Here is an 8871-nt window from a genome sequence, read left to right on the forward strand (position 1 = left end):
GTCATCCTACATGGCTTCTTCTCCCCATGACTGWGAGAAGAGGTGCATGTCTTGCTGCCATCCGACCTACCACCCACAACAAAACTGTGTTTCCAGCCTCCTCCTTCCCACCCAGAGATGCCAAGAGCTGCTGACCCAAACAGTCAGTTAAGCTGCACAATCTCCTAAGATCCTACTTCAACATTAAAAAACGTTGGATAATCCTGTACAAAATTAGGTCTCACTGCACACAGTCACAATTCTATACTCCTGCATATTCCAAACTCGTTATCAAACATTTTAGTCTAGTTCATTAAACAAAACCAAGAAAATAATTCACTGCATTAGAAGTCAGTGTTACACAGCAAAATACAGAAAAGTGTTTCCAGCTCTTCTCTAATTAAGGATTAGATGTTTGGAACTTTGAGATTACTCCTATTCACAAGAAGACACTTCAAATTAATTTCAAGACAGAAGCCCAAAAGCACTTCAGAGAAATCCCCTGAAATACCTTCAAACCCACAAAAGTATTCATATATAAGCAGTTGTGCTAACCAGTAAGTAAACTAAATCTACAATATCCATTTTCAATCAAACTATCTACAATAAAACAGAACTTAAATTTCAATACAAGCAATTTCACTTTGTATAGTTCACTTTGTATTTTAGTTTAAAAGCTGAATTCATCAGTATGCTTTACAACTACATAGATTTATTGGCTCAGAAGGAAGTTCAAAGGCAAGACTGCCTACAACCTGCTCATTATCACCAATTCTGACAAAAAAATACTTGATGTTCTCATAAACATCTAAACTAAACAAATTTAAGCTTTAAACACTGAACTGTTCACACATTCTTGCTAAAAGGAAAAAAAAAAGCACACAGGGCACAGCATCTCTACTTTATATGCTGATTAGAACCAGTATTTAGTATTATCTAGACAATTGCCACCCGGTTCAGTATGTATATAAATCATGCCTTGTGAAGTTACTTGCCATCACCTGTATCTTCTTTCAAAGAAAAACAACTCATTATCTTGCAAATATCTTTATTACAATTTACAGATTAGTTCTGAATAGTTTTATATACAGAAATATAACTTTAGATATAAAAACCCAACAAACGTGACACAAATCAATTAAAATCTGTATAAAGCCAATGTTGAAGGTTTTCTAACTTCTCTAAATCATACAAAAATAAAATCTGATAATTACAGTTTTGATTTAAAGTTTAAGTGTTATTTTTACTGTCTCACTCAAAGCCACTTACACATTTACACATCTTGTACGATTGTACCATTTTAAAATATGGTATCAGGAAAATGGTGACAAATAAGCTTCGCTTGCTTTTAAGTGGCTTTATTTCTCAACRTTTACGATCATAAAGTTAGTGCGAGAATAACTCCCTAGCACCTTACATTTGACACTTGGAAAACATTAGGTTTGCAGGGGGAGGAAGGGGCAAACGCTTACACAAGCGGACACATTCCAATGAAGACAGGATTTCTTTGATGTTAGAAGCACTTTTGGAAGCAGCAGCTTTTAATCTAGTTTGTATCTAATTTGTGTATTGTGTTCGGTTTCAGCTGTAGTCCTTTCCTAGCTGTTGCAAATAGCACACCAGTATCTGTGTGTTTATATTATTCTAAGGCTTCTTACAAACACTGGTAAACTAAGTGAATTATCTGGAGTAACTGAAACAGCAGCAAGTTCTCCAAGACCAAAGAAACTAGCTGAGTCGGGGGGTGGAGAGATGGAATCTGAATCATTTTTACCAAAGGCAATAAAAAACATTTTTACTTATGAGCCACATTTGGACTTTAACTCAAAAAAGCTTTCTATTATAATACATTTATCATCCTGCATGCTTTAAATGAAAAGCTGAAAAATTGTTATCAAATATGATACAGAAAAACTTCTAGAAATTAAAATTTTCATAGGATTTGAGAGCATGATTTAAGATTTCACAGACAAGATCTTTTGTAGGAACAGAGAACCTGACCTTTTTATTGCACCAGGATTAAACACAAGTGTTTCATGGCTTTCAAGACTGCCTGAATTTAAGTCATATTTTAAGTCTGTGTGACAACTCTACTACAGTTCACTGCTAAGCCTCTGACTTTCACAACRGTAACACTTCTAAATTATAGCAGAGAAAAATAATTTTTAAATCCAAACAATATACTTTATGCAATGAGAATAACATGTCAAACAAGCTCTGAAATTTTCAAGACAGAATTAGAAGTAAYGGCCAGAAAGATCACAAGATAATGCAGAAAATTCATTAAAGTTCACAAAGTCTGTCTTTTGGATATGCTCTTCTCTCCATGTATCCTTATCTTTCTCTTGAAAGAAGATTTCAATTTACTGAGCTTAYACATCTAAATTGTCTAGCTTCTCCCTTCCAAAAGTAAAGCAATTCTAGTCAGCTGCTGAAGTAGTAAATCATCTATTCAAGCAACTTCATGAAAACAGATCTGAATCCTTTAGATCTATCTGTTCTATTGCACTCCCTCAATACTGCTTAGATAGCAGTCACCCAGCATCCTTCAACTCTTAAGAGCATATCTAAATGGTGCTGCCTTTTTATTTTAGCTGAAAAATCATTAAATGTTTTAGATTGAGAACACAAATAAGGAGTGTTTTTATTCCGCCCAGGACTTCTCAACTTCCAGACCCAAACTGCAGTTATTTTGGTAGTAGTTGAACAAAAGTGCATACAGAGGTATTAATACTGGCTTTTGGTAAAGAATGCAGAAATTTGTAACCTTAGATTTCCATAAGTCAAAGATAACTCTCCTTACAAGTACCAGAGCAAGTACATTGGACACAAATATGAAAAATCCTCCACTTGAATCCATCTTCAGAAAGTAGAATCAATTATGGTGAAGTTACTTCAAGAGTAACCAAAGAACTAAGGCTCAGTTCCCTATGCATGGGTACACCTAAACTCAGATTAACCYCCATAGTTTCACACACATCTTTAAGTTTAACTTATCAATCAAGATGAGGCCTTTCAGTGTCCTGAAAGCAAACAACGTTGGTGCACAAGCAGCCTACACCCTTTGGAACAGTACCAAAGATATTATTTATATAAAAACAAACCAAAGGGCTCATAGTGCACCAGAGTTCACCTGAACCCCCCAGTGTTCTGGACCGAATATTAAGACAGAGTAAAGGTTATGTAAACACTCAAACACCAAATTACATGCAAAATTAGGATCTTAAAATGAACAAAAAAGTATCTACTTTGAACAGTAAATTTAACACTAATAGCTAGTAAAATTCAAGATGCTTTTTTTTTTAAACRAGTTAAAGAAAATAGAGAAACACAAGAAAGTAGCACATATTTTCAAACTTTAAATCAAAACTGCAATAACTGGGTTCTGAGCCCCATAAATATTTCCTTCAAAATAGGTTTTGCTTTTTCAAAGTGCAAAATTCAAACTTAATAGCCATCACTTCCCAACATACGGCAGACAAGGCATTTCTGGAATGGATTTAATCTAAACCAGTCCATTTCTCAAGTGCTACTTAAAAGGAATGCAATTATACCACTATCTTTGATGATACTCAAAAGGTTTTGTTTAGATACCAAAAGGGGACACACATTGGTAAATTCATTGGCTGAATATTAAACTGGGACAAAGTGTTAAAATCCCACCCTACCCCATTTCAAAACACAGGCAGCTGCCATTTTTGTTTTGAAGGTGTTTATGAGTGTCTAGGTCACAACTACCACATCTTTTAAGGTGCTAGAAGAGATCAAGCCTTTTGTAGTAAGTTTCTTGGAGTCTATTAAATACTTTTCGTCTATGCTCTATTGTTAAGCAGTATCCTATGGCATCTTCTGTTTCTTGGATACGTTTCTGGAACCTGCATCCATCTCGCGCAAGTTCTTCCCAGGGTCCTTTACGATCCTCCTCGCTGCTTATATAATACTCAGTAACTTTTTCAAGGAAGGTTACCTGGAAGACAAGCATTAAAGCATTAAGCAAACATTCATGCAAAAAGAGCTCAATCCTTATTTGCACATACAATTATTTATGTTTTATGAAAAAGAAGRTTATTAAATGTCTAAACTAACAAAAAACCTCAAGTATCAACAAGTTCATGCTACACAGGTCTTTGTACCACCCAGACAGTTTATTTTATCTTTTTAAAACAGATAAATTACACTTCAGCTTTAAAAGTGACCTCACTTCCAGGTTTGGTTTCTTCCTCTACTGAAAGCAGTGCTCAACTTAGCAGGTTCTGAACTACGGTCCAAGAGGCCTCCTTAAACAGAGGGAATATCCCACAATGTTYCAGACTCAAGTGGCCCTGTGAAATAACATACTCCCTGACATCGGTACTGGACTGGAACCTCACACATACAGTTAATCAAGGAGGTTACTCATTAGGATAAGCCAGAACACTTATTTACAGCTAAAAATGCGCTTCCTACCGAGGTCTGATTAGTAAAGCATCTTTTAAAAAAGAAAAAAAAAAGTGTTCTACAGAATGAGCAATCGTCTGAGTCAGCCTGTACTTTAGCACCAGGAAAGGAATGCTACATTTAAGGAAGCAACACTCATTACTATGTAACTGGAATAAACCAATCTATTCAGAGCTAGTATGAAATTCCAGAGTATTCAAGTTCATATAAGGAAATGAAATGAACGCAGTGCTTTAAAATATACCATAACCAGAATTTTCCACTCTATCACTTTAAMAAAAGCTAGAAGTAAAACATCAGCATCACTCTAAGCTAGACTACACTCTTTTTAAGGGCTATAGAACTACATTATGAAAACAAAGAAACCTGTAGGCTCAGAACCAAACTTAACAGAACTTAGCCTATTGCTATAATAAGATGTCACCTTTTCTGTTTTTCAAACAATAAGCAAAAGCCAAACTGTATGTTAGACTCCTGCTGAACTATGTATTGCTCTTCATATAAAAGGCTTAGTTCTAAAGGACAGAACTAGCTAGCTTTCAAAGATTCCATTGAGGGTTGAACTAGAACTAGTTCCTGAAAACAAGCTAATTCCTGTAATTACATCCGATTCTATAATCGGTATACACTGTGAAATTTGCTCTGGTACAGCTACTTTAAGACCACACAAAGACAATATACTTTATTTAGCTTATGGCAGTGTTAATACATTTGCTAAATCCTAAGTGAAACAAAATATTCCCAGGTTTTATGACTTTAAAAACAAGAATACTGCTGTTTGATTGCAGGATGTCACACAGAAAGTAGCCTTGGAGCAGGATGAATGACCTAAGGATTTCTTTGGAACACCTCAATCATTGTACAGAGATTTTTGTTCCATTTTGCAGATAGGCCTAATTAAGCATCTGCTTTCAAGCATACAGAGTTGTTACATCAGCCTATCCCTTTGTGACTTACTACCTTTCATCCTTTTTACATCAGTCTAAGATGCCCYTGAGTACAATTACTGGATTTTGTAACATCATGCTAAATATTGCAACTAGATCATTGTTCTTTCATGGTGCCACTAGAAAGCTTACACTGCTATAGGAAAACTATTCTGAAAGTAGGGTAGCCAGAAAATTACTACAGCAAACAAGAACTCCTCATCTTTAACATGCCAGAAGACTTTAATCCATAGAAGTATGAATTTAGAGCAGAGCTCATCGATGCCAAGTTATAGCATTTCAGATTAGTTACCAAATATCTCTCACAAAGACAGTTCAGCTTGGAGTATTTTTGAGGTAGAYGGAAATGCAACAGCTTGTCTGTTATATTAAGGCTAGAACCGTCACTTGCCCTAGCAAAAATAAGTATGAGGTTACCTCCAAGCCAGTGTCTCAAAGGAGCAATCAATTGTCTTCACTAAGAATGTTTCAGAAAGCATTATACAACTTTTCTATTTTGCTAAACTRTTACACGAGAGTATTATCCAGGGACACTGTATTACAAGCTATGACTCACACGTTTGAAATACTAGGCAGGACTCAGAAGTATATTATTCCTGAAAAGTAGTGTTGTGCATTAGTAGCAACATAAGATTTATTAGAAGTTAAATTTATTACTATTTACCTAGAYCTTAGGCCACACAATAGCAAGTCTTTTACTGAGCCAACTCCTCATACACAATGGAAGTGCAGTGTGTGTATTTAGAACCTAAGTTGCAGATTATTAAAAAACAAACTTGGATTACAAGTAGTAATCACTTAACCGGAAATAGGAGCAGTAATATATACATTGAAAACTTTAATGTCTTACTGTAGTGTGTTAACCTACAACAGAAGAGTTCTTCCTATTCTGAAGGCACTCAGTTGCTATAAAGTACTTAAATTGGCCGGTTAGAGGTCTACATGTTTACAACTAAATGTTTAAAATCTCAGTTATTCTATGCACACAAAAGTCCCACAGTATTTTATCATCATAACTCAAAGGATTCTTTCCAGAGGAAAATAAAACGCACCTCACAGTTCTCATCTCAGCTGAAGAAAACTACATTATAACACGTAATATAGAATGAAGAGAGAACTATGTTTTAAAGTGAAATTTTAAAGTCTAGAAAGGAAATTTAGAGAAATTAATTTTTCTGGTTCACGTCACTGAACTACAAAATCTGCTATCATGTAAAAAAACATGTGGCATACTGACTTCAGCCAAATAATTAGACCATAAGCTCATGTGGGCATGATCTGCCTACCACTGCGGCTGGAATTCCACTACAAATGACCTCACCATTCACATACTACTTAGCACAATATTGTTTTTTTTTTTTAAACAAAACAAAACATTCCCAAAACATAAAAACGCAAGTGTGAATTAAAACAAAGTATACCTTTTTTCTCTTGGAACTCCCACATTTTTCACCAGAAAGAATGCCCTGCTGAACAGAGTCTGTGATGCCACAATTCTGCTTTTCCAACTGTACCAGACAGACAGTTAAGTGACTACCCTCAGAAGTGACCAAAGCTGGCCTCTCTGTTCCTTTTAAACCAGACTTCYCTTTTCTTTCTGCTGTTTGAAAGGGTGCTTTGAAATTAAGAGGATTATATGGATCATCTGAGGTACAGAATGAATTCCAGAGTTTCAAATTTTCTGCCTCATCCACACTACTACACTCCCATTCATCGTCCTCTTCAGAACTAGGGTCAGGAGAGCCTGAAGACTCCTCTGCCCACAAATCCTCCTCCTCCTCTTCTTCTATGTCAGACCCACAGTGCATATCCTTTTCTAGATCACTGGAAGCTGTCTGAATAGTAGCTGTGAAGTTCTGAGGGTTGTAAGGATCCAAACTGTAGAAGGAATTCCAGAGATGTAATCTTTCCCCATGTTGACTGCCAGCATCTGAATCTGAGAGGAGCCCTTCGCTATCAAACCCATCGTCATCATCCCAGTCTTCCTCATCATCTGCACTCTCCTCCYCACTGGAAGGCCCCCCTATGATATAGTCGATTAGTTTATTAGCACAAGCAGGCCTGGTTGAAGCCGGCAGGTTTGGCTCTGCTTCAGAGTCTGTGTCATCTTCATCAGTAAAGGCTTCCCCCTCGAAAGCAGCCATCTCAGGGGAACTCCTTAGTTCTTGCTCCAAGTTGCTGTTTCCAGACTGCCCCTCTGCACTGTGCGGCTCCTCGAGACACTTCAGCTCCCTGGCATCACACCGCTGCTGCTGCCCTGCCTTTCCTCGACCGACACCCCTATGCTGCTGTTCCTCCTCTAAGCTATGATAGCCGTGGTCCGGCTCAGGCACAGCCAGACCCCGCTGCTGGAGAAACTCCAGGCGCTTGGCGCGGAGCAGCTCGATTTCCGGCAGGCCGCCCCGCCGCGAGCATCCGCGCCAGGCCTCCATGGGGACCTCGGCGCGCAGCGGCTGCGGCAGATGGCTCTTACCGCAGCAGCGGGGCTGCCCGCAGTCCGAGCCCAGGCGGTGCGCCGGCCCCAGCGCGTAGGAGAGGAAATCCACGTGCGGAACGGCCAAGGGCACCAAGCTGCTCCGCACGACTCCGTCTCCCCAGCAGGCCTGGGCGGGCGGCGGGCCGCTCTCCTGGCCCGGCTCCAGCGGCTCCTCCGACCAGGGCAGCTTGCCCTCGCCCCAGTCGAGCGAGGCGGCGGGCTCCGAGAGCAGCAGGAGGGACGGCGGGGGAGGCTTGGCGGGCGGCTCGCCGGCGGCGGGGCACAGCGCGCTGCTCAGCGCGGGGCCGGGCAGCAGGCGCTGCAGCAAGGCGGGCAGCGGCGACAGCAGCTGGGACAGCAGGCGCGTCCAGGAGGAGGCAGGAGGGCTCGCCTGCGGCGGGGCGGCGGCGGCGGGCGCCGCGCCGGGGGCGGCCAGCTTGGGCCAGGCCAAGGTGAAGCCAAGCCAGGAGCCGGGCTGCGCCCGCCCCAGCGCGGGGCTCGCCCGCTCGCGCCCGCTGGGCTCCATGGGCGGCGGCGGGGGCTCCTCAGCGGCGCGGCCGAGCCTGGAGAGCCGCGGTCCGGCGACGGGCGGCGGGGAGGTGGCTGTTGCTGGCGATGGGCGGCTTCCTTCGCGAGCTGGGCTTCATCGTGCTGCGGCAGAGGGCTGSGGGGCGGCCAGCGCGGGGAGCCAGGTCCGGCGGCGGCGGGGCGATCCGGTGCGAGGCGACGCGATGCGATGCGATGAGACGAGAAAACCGACGAGACAAAATGGCGGCGGCGACCCGGGCGCAACAGTTAAATCCGCCCACGGCCGGCGCGAGCCCCCGCTGSGGGGGGCGGAGCGGCGTCAGCGCGCAGGCGCCTGCCCGCCCTCTGGCGTGTGACCCATGGGCGGGGCGGAGGCGCCGCGCGTCACGGTGCGCCGCCGCCGGCGATTGGGCACCGGCGCGCCGTTGCTAGGGTCTCCGCCCCCCTCCGGAGCCGTTGCTAAGGGCGGAGGCTCCGCCCACTCCTGCGCGTGGGGATTGCATC

General features: G+C 42.1%; 1 protein-coding gene across 1 annotated transcript; it reads right to left on the reverse strand.

Annotated features, from left to right (window-relative positions):
* Positions 1-865: 865 nt before the first annotated feature.
* On the reverse strand, positions 866-8672 carry PPP1R15B (protein phosphatase 1 regulatory subunit 15B). The gene is made up of 2 exons (XM_085300357.1): positions 6785-8672; positions 866-3946 (listed from the first exon to the last, which is right to left on the reverse strand). The coding sequence occupies exons 1-2, from the start codon at positions 8363-8365 to the stop codon at positions 3734-3736; spliced, it is 1794 nt and encodes a 597-aa protein (XP_085156483.1). The 5' UTR covers positions 8366-8672; the 3' UTR covers positions 866-3733.
* Between the last annotated feature and the right edge of the window lie 199 nt (positions 8673-8871).

The sequence above is a fragment of the Rhea americana genome, unplaced genomic scaffold (assembly GCF_003343005.1).
Source record: "Rhea americana isolate MKP2758 unplaced genomic scaffold, rheAme1 scaffold_163, whole genome shotgun sequence".
NCBI lineage: Eukaryota > Metazoa > Chordata > Aves > Rheiformes > Rheidae > Rhea > Rhea americana.